Consider the following 18,339-nt stretch of genomic DNA (forward strand, 5'->3'; position numbering starts at 1 on the left):
GATTTTTTTTGCATCCAGAAGTGACACGAGAGGGTGGAGCTAAGTACAACTGAACGCTAAATAAGACGTTTTCAGGAGCCAAAAAGGTTATAATTTACTTTCATGAACTGAAAACACACTGTGAAAGGGTTAAAGTTCGAAAACACGGACAACACCCAGATGGGACAATGCCGTGATAGTGACCTGTCAGTCACAAGATAGCCACGCCCTAAAGCATCCCCTGCTTTATGGCCTATTTTAATCTAAATGGGGCCATAATTTACTAAATGAACATCATGCTGTATTGAAGAAGACTTGAAACTAGTGATTTAGACCATAAACTCATGTTTACTATGTTTACTGAGGTAATAAATCAAGTGAGAAGTAGGCTCATTTTCTCATAGACTTCTATACAATCAGACTTCTTTTTGCAACCAGAGGAGTCCAGAGGAGTCGCCCCCTGTCCACTGTTGAAACACTTTTTAAAAAATATTTTTTTTGTCATTTATTTCTATCATTGTTGTATACAGATTAGATGAAACACACACCTTTGGCTGAAGATTTGCAGTGCTGTGTGTTCACATTAGGCCTCTCTCACAACAATACGATTTCCTGCAGAAGATCCTTTCCATTTGCCGACCTATTGTTGTCATGCTTCCCTGTGATTGGCACAGCTGTTTCAGAGCAACGTGTCCAGTGATGTGACTGGCTGACAGTGTGCCTATTAATCAACACACCCTCTGATTTATATTCACCTTCAACCAGCCTTTTCAGTACTTTGTGCTGCCGCTCATAGAAGAACAGGTGCTCTTGGAGACTCCCACACAGTCTGTGCACCCAGGACCTACCGCCTCGCATTTGTCGTTGTTTCACAAACCTATTATCCATTCCCAATACACACATAAATGTTTTATTCAGCTTGAATCATATATTTTTCAAAACTGTGACTGATAAATTCAAATGGATTTGTACAACGCAGTAAAGGAACCAGATAAGATAATAATAACGATGCAACCTCCACACTTTCCATTGACAGAACAATGTCAGGGACAACTCTTACATCTTTGATGCACTGGAGGTTGGATTTATTATTTTCTCCAATGATGTGTATAGAAGTGTAGGAGGCTCCATCTTTTCAGCTCTTCGGATATGCAGAGGAAAAGGTCAAACCTGTAATTTATTAGAGGTCAGTCCTGTGATTTCATTTAACAAGTCTTTTGTAGGAGGAGATGTTGGAGTGTGTTGCGTCTATTGTAGAGATGAGTCATGTGTAGAGGAGGCAGAAAGAGACTGTCATTGTGCCTCAGCCTTTGGTCAGAGCAAGTGTCAAACTCCAAAAGCTTTCAAAGACTTCAGCCAGTGAGTGAGATTCAACTTTTTGTTATTTGGGTAACGTCTGCTGGGCTTAGCAACCACTCGTGTAGTGTCTGCACCACTCAGACAGTGCAGGTTGGATTTCCTGTTAGAAAAGTTTGAGTTTCTATTCACACTGCTCTATACTTTTTCTGTCCATCCCACAAGTTGAGCAACACTTCTAAGTTGAGTGCAGGTTAAGAGTTTATTTTTCCTCTGAGACCAAATGAATTAAAATTTAGTTTCTTGCGTTAAGTAGAGACACTTAAATTGCACCATGATGCTGCGGTGTAGCCTGACTGAGGCTGCTTTTGGTTTCACAGCGAAGGAGGCAATGAGCAGTGGGTGCATGTGGGTGATGGGTGGCAGCGATAAGTGGTGGATTATAGTTGCACACATCCATACACACACAGTCTCACGCATACACAAACACACAAAGAACTAGATCAACTGCCCATGCTGTGTCACATCTTGTGCCAATGCAGTGAGGTTTCCTCTGAAAAGAAACACTGCACCAACTAAGGAAGGCAGTCTGTTTAATATTACAAAAACCACAGTGGGAACTGGGAGCCGGCGGCTTTATGCAGTAGCATCTGGCGTCACCGCAGATGCCTGCCAGGGCGCACATTAGATCAGAGTAATTGGCCAGGACAGCAGCGTGAGATGGACAAATGAGAACCTCCTCCTGGGTGACCTGATGGCCAAGGGGGAGGATGAACAACGCTGCTGAGTGTCTGATAAGGAGCTAGTGAAACAAAGAAAAAAAACTAATAAGGCTTAAGGGGGAACATTGCTCACTCTTTAGGTTTTAAGGTAATGCGTATAGGTTAAAAGGTGATATCAGAAAAAAAAATGAGTAACTCACAAGTACGAGGTTAGTAGCAAGTTAAGTCATTATCTCTCTTATTTTACTTTACGCTCTTACAGGCTTACTCATTCCTGCACAAAGCCAATATTGTCAGCCAAGTCTCAACTTCTTCAACAACACACGGAAGAAAAAAGAAAAAGATTTGGCAATCTAAAGGTTTCCTGATTCTTTAATTAACACTTCCTGATGGTTCCTTTTAATAATTCAGCTCATTGTTAAATGAACTGAAGGCTTATCTTTATCTCTGCACCTTTATGCAATTATGCAAAATCAGAGTCAAGTGGTTCAAGATTGGTATTTAGGATAGAGGCAAGGGTTAATTTTTGCCCTATGTGGTCACACAAGAGGGGCACTTTGACAACTCACTTGACCTTTAGCTGAGATTTTGCTACAAAATTGAAGCCTTGAAGAGTCCCATCAGAACAAACCTGTGGGATACGCCACCTTGGAAACATTAACTTTTGTTACATTTCTATGCAGATGATGCCATGTTAAAAGTTCACAATACAATCTGGTGGCCCGAACTCTTTACTGTAGATAATCATTAGTACAACTAAAGCATTGAATGGCAAAAATTTGAAAACAAAATAAACACATGATAATCTTGTTAGACTGCTCTTTAGATAGATAGTGTTGCGCCTCATTTCCATTTACAGCTGAGTAATACTTGGAAAACTATTTAAATTATGGTCCTTAATTAAGGTAGTTAATCATTTTGTTTAATTTTGTTTCTACTTCAATTTCCATTATTAATTTTTTGTATATGTGTTGTGATCGGTGAGCGAGGACCCAAACGCAGACATAGGGAGAGAGGTTTTAAGAGAATGGGATTTATTGCTGAGGTTGGAAGCTGGAGATGGGGAAATAAATGTCCAGAGGTTTGCAGGCGGGAATAATGAGTAATGGAGGAATGCTGGAGCGTGGCTGGACTAGAGCAAAGCAGAGGCGAAGTGGGCAGGTTATAGGTAGGCTGGAAAGCAGGCGGGAATGCAGTGATCATAGGACACTGGAGGAACAGGCAGAGAAACAACAACACTGCAACAATAACCTCACAAGAAGAACCACTAGAGAAGGCCTGAGACTTGAATCTACTTCAAGAGCTGAAACAGAGCAGATGGAGAAACAGAGTAGATATACTGTGGAGTTGATGAGTAGATGGAAGGCAGCTGTGCACACTGGACAGGTGAGGTGAATGAGTCGTAATCAGGATGGAGAGTCACGCCAACACCACATACAAACAGAGACAGACAGGGGAAAACAGGAGACACAAAGGAGAAACCGTGGTTGTGACAATGACTATGTTTACATGCACAAAATATTCTGTTTTTTTAATATCAGCATATCCCATGTGTCTTACTCGGAAAATGCTCCATCTAAAAAAAGGCCTAATATCCAAACAGAATGCTGTTTACATGACCCATAACAAATTCAGAATATTGTCATATTCGGTATAATAGTGGAATATTAGTGTGCATGTAAATGCAGCCGTTGTGTTAAGTTAACCCAAGGTCTCTTTTAAGTCTTTGTTGTGGATTTTCTGTGAAGTACTTGTAAGCTGCATTTAGAGAAATGTTACAAAGAGAAAATTACTCGCTGTTATGAAATCCTCTGTTTTGTGTTGAAAGAAAATCAGATTAATAATTCAAAGCAACATGAATATGACCTTCCCATCCTCCCCCACCGCTCCTAATGAATTTAAGACTAACTGTTATATTGCTCAGAGGAATATGTTGCACAGAGGAATATGTTGTAGTGGAAGGTTTGGTTCTTGAGCCACATTTCTGCAATTTCACCTTATTTGAATTGTGGAATGATTGATGTTGAGCTTAACAGAGAACCTCTCAACCAATGGTCAGAGTTTCTCCCACCTACTATACTTATAAACTACATATAGTATCTTTTCCAAATATTATCATCATTTCTTTCTTTAAAAACATGTCCAGCATTGCCTATCTTTGCTTTAGGACTCTGGTAAATGGAGTATTTGTGTATTGTTTGTTATTGTTTTAGATCTTTAGTGTGTTTGAGTTTGTTCACTGTTCACCAGTCCTAAGTACTGTACCTCCAATTAGAAATGGAAGAATTTATTTTTGATGTTCAGTACAATGAAATAAACAAACAGTTATTGCAAAAGAAGAGATAAATAACTTTGGCATACAGAAAATTGAAAACATCCATGACACAATGGCAATGTAAAATGACTAAGAATGAAAACAGGAGGCTAATACTACTGTACAGTGACACGTGTAACAAACAAGACATTTTGGACCTAAATTTCCCTTTCATTAAACAAATAAATATTGAATATGAACAATCTCAAATGTAGCAAGAATTGTTTGAGGCGAGGCATTCCTGAAGCAAGCAGAAATTGCTGAGATGGGTTGAATGAATTGTTGTAATGAACAACACCCAACTGATTCTACATGTGCAATCTGTATCTTCTCCTTGAGAATCTTTGGTAGAAAAAGGCACAATAGTACAGAAAGGAAATGTAAATGAAATATTTACACATAATACAGTCTCATTAGCAAGGCATTTCAGCGATACCGTGGCTGCAGATTAAATCTGTGGTGAAACAAGAGGGGAGCAAAGGAAAACTGCTCATGAAAAAGCACCTTTCTTTGCCTTGGTGGTAATAATAGACGAGCGGAGGGAGTAAGGCAGCTGGAGCTAGCTCACTTATAGACATAAAAAAGTACTTGAACAAAGAAGCTCCCATTTTCCATGACACTATCAGCCCACGTTGGCTGAACTTTAAAAAAGACCTCAAGAAGACGAGGCAAAAATACCTCAATGTTCTTATCTGTGAGCTGGAGAAAATAGTCTTCAGAGCACATAGGTAATAGTCCAGATCTGCTCCAGTGGATTTTTTGTCTCTCTAAAAATGCACTCAGAGCACACTATTGGTATTCCACAGCAGTCAAATCCATTCAGAAGATTTATTAGATTCCAGTCTGTTCTGCTTCATCCAATTAGCGAAAGGACAACAGGATAAAGGGACAATCTAGTTAGCTCCCAGTGGAAGTGGATGAGATACAGAACGTTGCAGCAGACGTTCATTTCTATCGTCCCGTGTGATTCCAGTGGCGGCTATTACACGTGTGTGAGGTCAGTCCCAGTCATCTTTACACACACAGGCACACTCCTCATGGTGCTCCAAGGCCACATCAGTCATGGACTTCTGCAGGCCTCTGACACCGCTCCGGTGTTTCAACAGTAGAACCTGTCAAAGGATGCTTTAGTTAACAGCTGGACGGCAAACATTTCATGTAAAGCATGCACGGTGGACACGTTATTGAGAAATTAAACCAGTTGATGCATGGCCTAAAAGGACAAAATGTACCAATTGCACATAAAGATAATTTGTCTAAAGAGTTTTGATAATACCAGTGGATTAATCTCATCATTTGTCTCTCAAATCTCAATTTCCAAGCCATACCAGCTGTCTGCCTTTACATTTTGTTTGAAGCCAAGTATACAACTGACAAAAACATATTAGCACTATAGTATTTGTGCTGTAATGTCAGGACTACTTTTCTTCGAGCCTCGCCGCTACAGCAGGTGTGGGGTAAAACAGAGGTTACGCTATTGTAACCCTAGTTCTATAAGCACAGGCGGAGCCCTCTACTGGACATTATGGGTAATACTCTCCTCCAATCACTAGCATGCATTCGCCCACTGAAAATTTGAATAAGCGTAGCCAGCCAATCAGGACGTGCCTATCTGTATACGTGCGGACGTCACAGTATATAAGGCAGCGTGCACCGCCTATGCTTAGAACTAGGGTTACAGTATTGTAACCTTCATTGTGACTCACACATAGAGTCCAGTAGAGACTAGACTCTATGGGTACAGTGGGTGGAGCCCGATGAATGAACATCGACCCACCAACACTGACCCCGACCGGCTAAGGATTAGTTGCCACAGCCCCCTACTTCTCCAGGACTCTACCTGTCTGAGTTAGAAATGTTAAGTTGGCCTCATTGTGGCACTACATAACGGTTCATGGAATTCCAAAGTTGAAGTATGGATGTGCTCAACAAATGTCATGTTAATCAGTCTATTATTATTCTGTAACTTGAAATCAAAAATCTGAAATGTATGATCATAAACTGACTAACATTAACAAAATGATTCCTTGTATGTCATGATCAGATTGACATTTACCTCATGGTATTTCTTCGTGACCCTGGCGGGAACACACTGGCAGTCGTAGCAGCGGTGAGAGCAACAGGCACAGTTTCCACCACAGCGCTTGACTAAGAGGCAGCTTGGCCAGAAAATGGCATCTGTCCTCTTCAGCTCCTCACGCAAGGACACAGAGAAGTTGCGTGGCGTGCAGCTGTACAGCCGAACTTCCTCCCTCAACAGATTGAGATCGGCTCCTCCTCAAAAAAACATAGAGAAGACATGATCATAATCACTTCCTGTCGAAAAAACAAACTTTGCAATTGATCTTTTAAAATTGTACCTTTTTATGATTATGCATGACTTTTGTGTCTACTGCAACTGTAATTGCAAACATTGTATTCTTCACTATTGTATTTCATTTCATTATAATGTACACATTTAAAAGTGTCCTACCTCTGGCCTTCTTATTAAGGATGAAGGATTTCCCCAGCACATGCCATGTAGGTTTGTACAACTCCTCCATATCCAGCTGCCATCGCTCCGGCTCCAGGAACTTCATGACCTCCTCCACTGTTCCTAGCCCTGCCACAGCGTCTGACAGCTCCTCAATACCCTGCTGGGATGGAGGCAGAACGGCAGGGACTTCTGGTTCTGATACACTCTGCGGGAAAACCATCAGATGAGATGGAGAGAGACGGAGAGGAAAGGTCATTTATTCAGTAAATACAGTGAAGTTACAACAGGAAAATATATCGCTACAGGCTTCAACTTTTGATGGATCTGTACTCTGAGAAAGTCTTCTTTTTCTCTGCCAGAGTATATACTGTAGCTTCCACACCCAAAACCGCCTCATCGCACCAACTGCCTGGATACTGACACAGCAGACACTTTCTGTGACATTTAAGAGCTTGTAAGCTCACTCCTGGTTACGAATACTAAAACAGGAAAATTACACAGAGGGAACAACGTTGTCAGCAGTGACAAGATGTGCTTTATGTCTACAATGTGAAAAGAAATGTTAAAGGTATAAAAAGAAGGGGACTTTGACTCTGCAATGGCACATTGTATGTCATGGTTTAAATTGGGTTTAAATTAGGTTCAGGCTCATTAAATGCTACAGCGGTTTGGACGAGTTGAGTTAAACAGAAACCATGACTGTCCAGGGCCAGCGGGAACCCAATTTAAGCTCAATGTGTTAGACCTGGTAATGTGTGGAAGAGTTGATACACACTGATGTATTTTGCAAAGCAATCCGCTGGCCAATGCATTGGATAAACACTCTGCCACGTGATTCGGAGAACTGATGGGGAAGTAGAAAACCTACACAGAAATATATATGTTTTAGGGCTGTCAATCGATTAAAATATTTAATCGTGATTAATTGCACATTTTTTATCTGTTCAAAATGTATCTTAAAGGGAGATTTGTCAAGTATTTAATACTCAACTCAAAAATCAACATGGGGGTGGGCAAATATGCTTGCTTTATACAAATGTATGTATGTAATTATTATTTGCAATCAATTAAAAACACAAAACAATGACAAATATTGTCCGGAAACCCTCACAGGTACTGCATTTATCATAAAAAATGTACTCAAATCAGGCAACAACAGCTGTCAGTGTGTCAGTGTGCTGACTTGACTATAACTTGCCCCAAACTGCATGTGATTATCATAAAGTGGGCATGTCTGTAAAGGGGAAACTCGTGGGTACCCATATAACCCATTTTCATTCACATATCTTGAGGTCAGAGGTCAAGGGACGCCTTTGAAAATGCCCATGCCAGTTTTTCGTAACCAAAATTTAGTGTAAATTTGGAGCGTTATTTAGTCTCCGACAAGCTAGGTTTTGTAGTTTCATATGATACCAGTATCCGCTACAACCTCCGAAAAATCGATTGTGTTAATGCGTTAAAGAAATTAGGTTCGCTAAAACAAATTTTAAAACTTTGACAAAACTTTGACAGCCCTAATATGTATATAAAAAATGTATGATTCTTGTTCAATCCTTGATATAAGACAAACTGTCAACTGCAGTCAATACTGTGGAAAATAGCAAGGTCATCATGCATCTGAACCCCAACAAACAGCAGACAATGATATTGACTGTATCCAACATAGTTCCATGCACTGGAGTCAAGAGGCAAATGTGAATTAATAACATAATTTTTTGCGTCGTCAAATGTGATCACTTCCCTGTCACCCTCCTCTGCTCACTTTGCATAACAACATTTGTCCCTTTAGCTGCCGTAGGCGGCAGCGTTATTTGTTTCCAGCTCGCAGCCCTCCAGACTGCAGCGTGCAGTCACAGAGAAGATTGATACCTGGGGTGTTGGTCTTCCCACGAGAGAAGAGGCTAATCTGTTAAACCTTTCAGTCCTGTGACGCTGCGTTTGTCCAACATGTCAGCTCGCTGGTCTCTCTAATCTTATGTGACTGACAGGTAGAAGGCAACATTGTGACACTTACAAAAAAAAGAGGAAGCTTGCAGAGCATTGAAAACATCGGCTGCTGGCAGCTGCGTCTTTAAGCTTTTGGAGAGGCAGAAGTGTTTGAAAAGAAGAAATGATTCCAGGAATCTGTATCTTCCCTTTGACGACTTATAGGGCTGAATTACAGAGGAATCCGGTGAGAGATGAGGGTTAGAGGGGGAAAACTTTTCCATCCGTCAGAGGCCATGGCACTAACACTGAAGGATTTGTGGTTTGATTCTTATTTACTACTTCAGTATTCATGGTACCGTAAAACCACCTGGACAAAAGTCATCCATCAAGTGGCTTATATAATTGTTTTCAAAGTGTTTTTTATATCAACCACCAGTAGAGCCAGCAGAGATATTTAAGGTGTATATATATAGTCCTTTCAGTGGCTCCCAAGCCTTTTACCCTTTCTATCATTGATTAAACTGACAACCCTTTTTCGTAAGATATCATACGAACCGTTGTATAAGAATACTTTGATAGATTGTATCAGAGATGAGTTTTTCTGTTATTTTTAGGAACATTTAATAGAATTATTTCCTGTCAGATTTTTTTTTAAATTCATATACTGAATAAACCAAACTTTAAAAATAACATTTTAGTTTTCTTCACAGAAATTGATGAAATGCTGAGATAGAGGCCAACTGTATATAAGCGTTAGCGACCCCTAGTGGGGGTCGTGACCCCAGGCTGGGAACCAGTGGACTAGACACAATAGACATAAAAATTAATTAGTAAAACAGACCAACAAGTGTATTGGTATTTTATAATGAATAAGAGGTGTAAGCTAAGAAACACCCATAAGATTTATTGACAAGTCCATGCAAGACACTCCGACTCCAAAGTCCCTTTGGCGTAGATTTTAAAATAAGATGCCAGTGGTTTGACATGGCTGCACCACAGGCTACAACAATACAGCTGATGTGCAGCTGTGTTCATGCCACATATTTGACTCATTCTAATGAGTCTGCCTTCATAACCACTGAACATATCTTTGGTTCATTTGGCACCCGCTGAGATAAACAGACACAAATGTGAAAGGAATACTTGTGGAGAAAGGACCGGCCATATATAGTGAGAGTAAATTGAAGCGTTCTTTCTCTGAGCGAAGCTGTACAGTATTTCCAGACAACGGCAGAAAGCTGTGATTCTTATTAGCTGAGCCTTGGCAGTGGCTTACAGCGCGGACTGGAAGCCATTAACAGCTTGTGAATGTCGATGGTGCAACACTCCCCCAATTAGCGACGCTCTGCAAGCCCGGCTTCAGATAGGGAAGCCAAGCAATCCTTCAGAGACACATCAATATGGTGTGAATAAAGCTATAAGTAGCAGATGAGAGCTCCTGTTTAAGAAATTCACAAACAAAGTAGTTAAATGGACCACCAACTTTTAGCTGGCATGAAATCAGAGCGGCGTCCACAAGTCACGTTTCACACATTAAGACTTGACGCCTGAACACAGACAGTATTGGAGGAGTAGTTGAACAAAAATGAATTCATATTTCGACTATAGATATATGATGGATGATTTTTAAGAAGCAAGATTTTTAGCTATTAAACAGAAAAAAAGCTGTTTTTAATCAACATAACTCAAAAGCTCTTCGTTTGTTGCCATTTTGTTGACAGTTTAACGAATATATAAATAGAAACGATTGAAACAGAATGAGTGGAATGACACTTAACAAAGCCGTGGAGTAGATAGGATAACATGTTGAGATGACACCAGGTCAGTCCAGGTCCTGTTGCATGTATTTTCATTGTGTCTAGGTGTCTGACATTATAAAACCAAAGACATAATGAGCATGTACAAAATGTCCTGCTTCCTAAAAGCTGACACTGACAAGACAAGTAACAGTGACACGAGAATGTGGTGAATCCAATAGTCTACATGAATAAAGGCTATGGTAGTATAGAAGTGTTATATTGGGTAACAAACGTATAAATGCACAAAATATTCAGTTTTTTGCCCTTATTCCAAAAAACACACTCCTACTAAGCTGTTTACATAGCTAAGGAAAATAAATAGTCCACTAATATTCTGGTTTACATGCAGCCTCCTTCTTTCATTCCTTCAACCACCTTCTTGAGAAGGTCGGTGTTGCAATATTTGCGAAAATCATAATGTTTATAAGTAGTTGTGTTTCTCCTAGTACGAGAAATGTGGGCTTTTCTTTTGGGCATGCACCTCTACTATACCTTAGCCTTGCAAACTGTCGGCTAGTTGGTTTGTGTACAACGCACAGAGCTGGCTGCAAACAGGCAAGAGGACGTGTGTCGCAAACTGCCGGAAAAAGACCAATTGGGACGCATATTCTGTATGCAATGTATACATGTCTAAAGAATGCTCCTAAAACCTGAATAATATCAGCATATCCCAGAAAATGCTCCAGTCAGAACAAGGACTAATTCAGAATATCCAAAAGGAGTATGCTGTTTACATGACGTATCAAATTCACAATATTGTCATATTCAGAATAATAGTGGAATATTAGTGTGCATGTAATCATAGTCATTTTAGGTCTTATTTGTAAGAAGTCTTGAAGTACAGTATATAACAGAACAACATGATCAGGAAAATACAAGATTCTGGTGACAATTTTGAACTTTCTGGGACTAAATTAGAACATTTTCTTGTATAATTCTGCACAGAACAGGCTCAAATTAACTCAAATTGCAGTTTTTATCTTATCTTATATGATGCTAGTTTTTAAGCTGTCTTGATAAAACTAGTTTTATGTTGGATGCAGTCTATGTCAATCTCTTATAAAAAAAAATTGCTGAGCCAACAGACCAAGGCAGGCTGAAAGTAGAAATTACAGACTCAGTGGAGGTAATATGCTCAAACCAATGTCCCAAAATATGCGCACATTACAATACAAGCAGATACATATATATGCAGAGGCAGCATATTTAACAAGATTACAATGTAGAGTACAACTCTATAGACATAATTGTGTGTTTTGAAAAGAGCCAAATGTCTTTTTATTCCCTTAGATGACCTACTGCGAGACAGAATCAAGGTGTGAAAGCTTGTAATGTACCTATTATCACTGCCAAACTCTCTGAACCCCCTGCACGCCCCCCAAGAAATAACCTTGTTTCCAAGCTGTGATTTCCTCATTTCCAGCTCTCTTTGTTCTTACACTGCACAACCACATGCTCTTATTTCTGGTAAGTAAAATGACAGGTTCAGCTAACTATGTTGAGATGAAACTTCTGAAATAGCATTATGGGAGAGCTCTGTGGAAAACAATATCTTCTCTTTCGCATGGCGTTGCAAACCACTTCCTTGCACAAGAGAGCTTTGAGTAAGCAACAAGGTCTGTTGTGCGTGAAGAAAGTGTTTTTTACTCTCACTAAACGCCACACACACTGCAATTGAGGTTGGTGTAAAAACAGACCTCAATTTCATCATGCCAACAGTAAGCCTCCGGCATGGTCACTGCCATGTGCTTTAACTAGCATATTACTTATTCGGTCCTATCGCCCTCTATTCAAGTCTTGAGTGAGTAAAACTCTCTTCAATCCATTAAAATAAACGAAGCTGCGAGAGCGATCTTCATGCTTATAGGCAGCGGTGGGGTTTAATCGTGGATTGGGACCTCACAGAGACAATGATGTATGTTTTGTTTGCTCCTTTAACCCACCACTCAACACCCCTCATGCTCCCTTCAACAGGCTCCTTCTCTTCTATGTTTTAACAACCTCTTTGCCTTCTCGGGCCTTTTCGCTTTTCCTAAAATCTTTTCCTGTGAATTACAGACCGGGTCTTATTTTGTTCCCCCCCTTCCATTCCATGGAAGTGGTGGGGAGGAATTATTGCTTGTTTAAATATAAACTAAAGTGCTGGCCCCTGCGTGGCACGAGGTTCCAGTAGCTGCTGGTTGACCACAGAGGAAACAGAGTGCCGCTGTTCTAGCGTGCTCCTCCTCCGGCGGACGAAAGTTCAAAGGGAAGCCAGACTGAACGTGCAGAGGCCAAAGCTTCCTTTCCCTCACCTCACGGTTTCCGCACCTTCCACAGTTGGAATATGAAAGACAAACCCGGTCTCTTATTCCATCATATACTTAGTGACAGGCGTTTGAACACCAGTAGGATTGTTTCATTCTATACTGCGAAATCATCTAATTTGACTTGTAAATCCCAAAACATCCACATTTCTGCAAAGCTACTGGATACAATGTATGTATCTTTCACGACCTTCGCCTTGCTCAGAGGCCAACGGTGGCTGGTGTTACCACAGTTATGTACTCCGCTATGTTTCGAGTTTACTTCTCGAAAATTTGCGACTTCATAATCTTGCAAATTTGTGAGTTGCCACTTTAATCTCAGAGATTATCCAAGCTTTTTTCTCGGAAATGTATGACTTTAACCCCGGAAATTCTGAGTTTCTTCTCATAATATTACCCCCCTCCCCGGCTCTGTAATTGTTGTATTTTTTACCTACAATGGCTCTATTACGCCGTCGTTACATACAGCATAATATTATTTAACCTAGCTGAATGGTTTATAGGGCCGGGTATTGAACATCAATACATTTTTGTTACCGACCAAAATGTGTTTCAAGGATACATAACTGTCTTTTTTTTTTATTTAATTTAGGCGTTTTTTTACAGGGATATTTTTTTTTCAACATTAATCTTATTCTTAAATGTAGAAATTGATTTTGCAGAAAAAAAACAAGTTCTGATTACTGAAAGTGTTTTTGTATTGTTTGGCACCAGGAAATTGTTCAGTGTCTACCTTGATACATATTCTTCATATTTGTTTACAATTTATCTCACTAATATTGTCATTCTGTTTGCCCATAGTCTTTTATGGTTATTATTATATTCTGTCTACTCTGCAAATATGACATTTTCATGTTAAAAGTGAAGTGTCTAAGGATAGCGGTTGTTGTATGTTATATAAATTATAAAGCCCTTTGAGGCAAATTTGTGATACACAATTTTACTTGACTTGACGGTAATGACACTTTCAACACTTGTAATGAGAAATTTCAAATGATATCCAACCTAATGACTATGATGATTAATGTGTAAAATGGCTACAAAACAATACCTGCATATAGTGCCCTTCTGAAGACGAACAGCACTAGACTGTTGCTCAAATAAAAAGAACACCAGTGAAAATTGGTCATTAAATGACACTTGCTCCACTTCAGGGATTTTGGAACCGAGTAACTCCTTGTAATAGTGTTTTATTGGATTAATCCATCTCCATTAGATAGAGCAAGGCCTTGTTTGTGGCTCTAACATCACAATCCACTGGAGTCTATTGGTGGTAAATATATATGGTACAATCTGATACAATTCATTCCTAACATGGAGATTATCATTACTGCAAATTAACCATGTTTTCAGTAACTAAGTGATCTGCAATAACTCAACAACATGTATTTGCTCTACCACAGGGAGCTAGGACACGTAATGAATGGCTGTTTTTTTTTTTTTTTTGAGAAATACAGCTTTGATACTCAGCTTGACACCCAGTGTGTTTTCAGCATGTCAGTTGTTTTGGGTTTTAAGGGTGAAGAAAGAATGCAATAATAACGTGTATGAAGAATAAGAGAACAAAAAAGCTTTTGAAGCAGAAAAAAAAATAACAGAGAGAATACAAAGTGCCATCAGTGACCTCAGTTGCCTATTTGTGCTTGTCAGATTTCACGGCGCTGCAGGCCATTAGGGATTAATGAGGAGTGGAGCTGTTTACTTAAAGCAAGTGAACAGAACCGAGACATGACAGGTTAAAACATGGCAGTCGTCTCTTCAGTTTATCTCCGGGCTTTTGTCAGTGAAGGCAGCAGGGACGAAGAGACTTTGTGTTTGTGTGTGTGTGTGTGTGTGTGTGTGTGTGTGTGGTCTAAACACCAGGACAGAAGGCTTGAGGAATGGGGAGACGATGGATCAAGACAAAGATGGCTAAAAGTACACAGAAGACAGACGTCTTTTTTTTACTGTAGTTTACAATCCTTTTTGTGGAGGCAGAGCTGCTCTATCTCGCTGATTAAGTTAAAATTCAAAGGATGGAACCAAAGAACTGCAGTTTTTCTGGTATGTTAATGTCCAGCTAGCGTAGCTGGTTCTTGACCTCCTGCATCACATTTCACTGTGTTCAGCAATATATAGTTGTTCCCCTTCGTTGTAAAAACAATTTACCAATCAGAGCTTTGTAGGCAGGAACAAGCATGGTCTTTTAGATCAGCCCGGTCGCACGAATAGGCATATGAATGAAATGATAATGCGTAAGTCAAAAAGCGTGCATTAAGAACGCCGTTCTTGCTTTTGGCGTGTCATTTGTATCCCATGTAGTCTGTGCTGACTACAATGACCGGTGTTCGAGACCGGTGTTTTGATACGTAAGTGACATTTGTGCCGTGTTTTTTTAGTGATGTTAGTGGCGTGTTTTCTATACTTATGCTACGTTGTTTCCGTACGTATTGTACTTAGTTTCTGTTCTTATTGTAAGACCTTGTAAGATCTAAACCTAACTAAGTGGTTTTGTAGCCCCCTGCTGGTACTGCCCCTCACACGTGTGTAATATTCACACCTCAGCGAGGCAAAACGTGACACTGACACGCTATCCTCTGGTGGACAGGTATAATGATAAAGCTATACATGCAAAACAGAGCAATATAACCCCATTCCAGCCCCACAAGAAATGAGAGAACATGAGCACAATGTCAGGCTGAATGGAGTGAAATGAAAAGGCAATTCAATCTGATTGTCAGGCTGATGTCCGACTGAAGTCAAGCGAAGGGTCATGAGGTACGATAGGAGAAAGACAATAACAGCGTCTCTCTTTGTCATTCACTTTTTGTACTCACAGCAGCCGATACTCTGACACATATTGGTACTTTGGCTGCAATTGTTGCTTGAGTCTTGAGTTCTTCTGGTCTTTAGTAAAGCTGGTGAGGCACTGAATGAGTTTTGGCTTGTGCTATACACACTAAATATCTGCCAAAAGTTTAAAAGGTGAATGGAAATATTAACGAGGGATGGAACTAGTGATTCTATTCTGTGTTACAAGAGAAATAACAGGAAGAGCAGCAAGCAGGACAGAAATATATTTCAGTCCTAAGTACAGAGTAAAATAACAGGGGGATCTTTGTGAAGTGAGGTAGTGTAAAAACACATAAAAGGGGATATTACTTTTGAACTACAGTACGTGATGAGAAATTGAGACAGACAGACAGCAGCGTGACAATTTTCCTCCACAAAAAGCACTTCTATCTCTTAACTCCTACTTTCATTTCAGGGGCTTGAATGAATCCCCCCGAGGGTCAGACGACCTCTTTGTGAATGTGAAGCCACTTATTTTCTCCATCTCAGTCCCATGAAACAGTGACATTGAGACACCTCGTCTGTCAGACTGGATCTATATATACTGTGCAGGTTAACGGGATATATATGGTTTATATAGAAGAGTAATATAGAACATAACAGTTTGATTATTTAAAAGTAGAAACAATACCAGCCCCAGAAAACGAGAGAATTACAGTCTGAAACCATTTGAAGTGATTTTTACTTTTTGTGTGCTGTCTGATGTCATAGAACTATTCCAAGGTCCATTATATAAAATTCACATTTTAATCCTTGAAGGAAAAACTCAGGTATCGTTGTAGTTTTAGCTGTACTCGCAAAGCATTTTGTTTTTGTCTATGTCTAAGTGCATAATATCTGCACATCATAAAATCACAAAAATAAATGACAGGTGCCAGATGTGCTGAAGTGCTTGAACATAATTTCTCCCCACATAAGCACAAATGGATGATTGCAAATTAAGATACCGTGTTATGTAACAAGCAAATGATTTTAATTGTGCTTGCATGGGGAGGCATTGCTTACTGCCATGTGTGAACTCCCTGAAGTTAGAGATGGAAATGCTATGACAAAGTGCTCAGCAACAATGCACATTTTTTAACTCCTGACTGTTAGCACATGTACTGTACGTACCGGAGGAAGAAGGGAGTAGCGGATGCAGAATCCCGGCTCAGACGGGAAGTACTCATCAGAGATGAAGCGGATCCTGATCTGACTGCCTTTGGACGTGTGACTAGCTGGTGCCGACTGCGACCCGCACCAGCGACCCAGGATGGTGTTCTCAGTCGGATCCTCTATCTCCACAAAGTCGTACCTGGTAGAGTGAGACAGACAAAGAGCAGAAACAGATTAGTTTAGTCTCTAAGACATCACCAGTTTAGTAGTCGATATCTATACCAGTGAAATTCCACAATTCTCGATAACAATTTGATACCACGGTAAAAAACAAAAGTAAAACAATAAACAAGCTAGTGTTAGGAAGTTAAACAGGTCATCATTTCCTCTCTAACATCTATTTGTATTGCTGTGAAAACATCTCCTTCAAACAACTCTAGCCTATTTATTCAGGTTTCTGGCCAAAAACTAAATTTAACAAGGTTACATTTGAACACATCCTGATAACGTTATAATTTAACTTCGCCTAATACTCCTTAATACCGAGCAACAACTTCCAGCTACTACTGGCTTTGTTTGAGTTTTCATATGGTCGATTTAGACCTCTACACGTGCGTGTTAGTTAACTTTAATTGTATTTTTGCTTGTTGTAAGCTCGTCAGCACCGTTAATGTTTGCCATGGTCTCCTCAGCTCTGCCTTGCCCTTCTGAACATGAGGTTGTTAATATCAATAAAGCTGCCCAGGGAAATAAAGGTTTAAAACCTAATTTAAAAAAAAAAGGAAAAAGAAATATCTGAGCTTTGAGAGATGAGATGTGTTCCTGTTATTTACTGCTTGAATTAAAAGAATAAAATGATGGCCCATCTGCTGAGGACAAATCTCAGGTTGGTTGACAGTGCAGCATTAGCAGCTGTTCTTACTGTTTAGCAGTTATGCCTGCTGATGCAGCTTTTTGACAGGCATATTACACTGATGCTACATGCTGTCATTGAAATATAGTTTCAATTAAACCTCGAGTTCATTACACTGTACTGTACTGCATGTTGACTGTGGTCTCTTGGACTCAGTTGTTTTGAAAACTCACTTTGTAAATAATCAAATTTATGACTGCTGTTTTGTGTTGTCTGTATGAACAAAAATACAGTATGAATAGCTATATGAGGATATTTTCTGTAATATTTATTCTGCAATAATGTACTTTTATCTCTTAACCTTATTCAGGATCATATTTCTATTTTTTAGAAAGTTCTCTTTGATACCCACATAAATAACCCATGCAATTGGACTGCAACATAGTTTAAATTATACAGTATTTTTCACTGAATCTGCAGAAGATATTGGTGATTAAAATCAATCATTGCATTTGAGAAAATCCCATGCATTTCTGAAAAAAATATTTATATTTAACATGATGAGTTTAACAGGTTTAAAGGATTTAGTGACATGAATTTCACTAAATAAAATTAAATACATTTTTAATTCAATCAATCAATCAATCTTAATTCATATACCACCTGTCAAACAAATCAAATGCACTTCAAAGTGCTTCATAATTGAGAAAAATATAAACAAAAGCTGGTGTTTTTGCT

General features: G+C 39.5%; 1 protein-coding gene across 2 annotated transcripts in view; it reads right to left on the bottom strand.

The window, feature by feature from the left end:
* Positions 1–930: 930 nt before the first annotated feature.
* Positions 931–18,339, bottom strand: part of pdgfc (platelet derived growth factor c) — a 56,127-nt gene continuing 38,718 nt past the window's right edge. The window contains exons 3-6 of one of the 2 annotated variants that reach the window (XM_037781053.1): positions 16,767–16,947; positions 6,785–6,992; positions 6,368–6,585; positions 931–5,423 (exon numbers count right to left, since the gene is read on the bottom strand). In XM_037781053.1, coding sequence (XP_037636981.1) covers positions 5,310–5,423; positions 6,368–6,585; positions 6,785–6,992; positions 16,767–16,947 — 721 coding nt within the window. In that variant the 3' untranslated portion in view covers positions 931–5,309. Of the gene's footprint in view, positions 5,424–6,367; positions 6,589–6,784; positions 6,993–16,766; positions 16,948–18,339 lie in introns of both variants that reach the window. The other variant, XM_037781051.1, reaches the window with a different exon arrangement.

This window comes from Sebastes umbrosus, chromosome 9 (genome assembly GCF_015220745.1).
Source record: "Sebastes umbrosus isolate fSebUmb1 chromosome 9, fSebUmb1.pri, whole genome shotgun sequence".
In the NCBI taxonomy this organism is placed as follows: Eukaryota; Metazoa; Chordata; class Actinopteri; order Perciformes; family Sebastidae; genus Sebastes; species Sebastes umbrosus.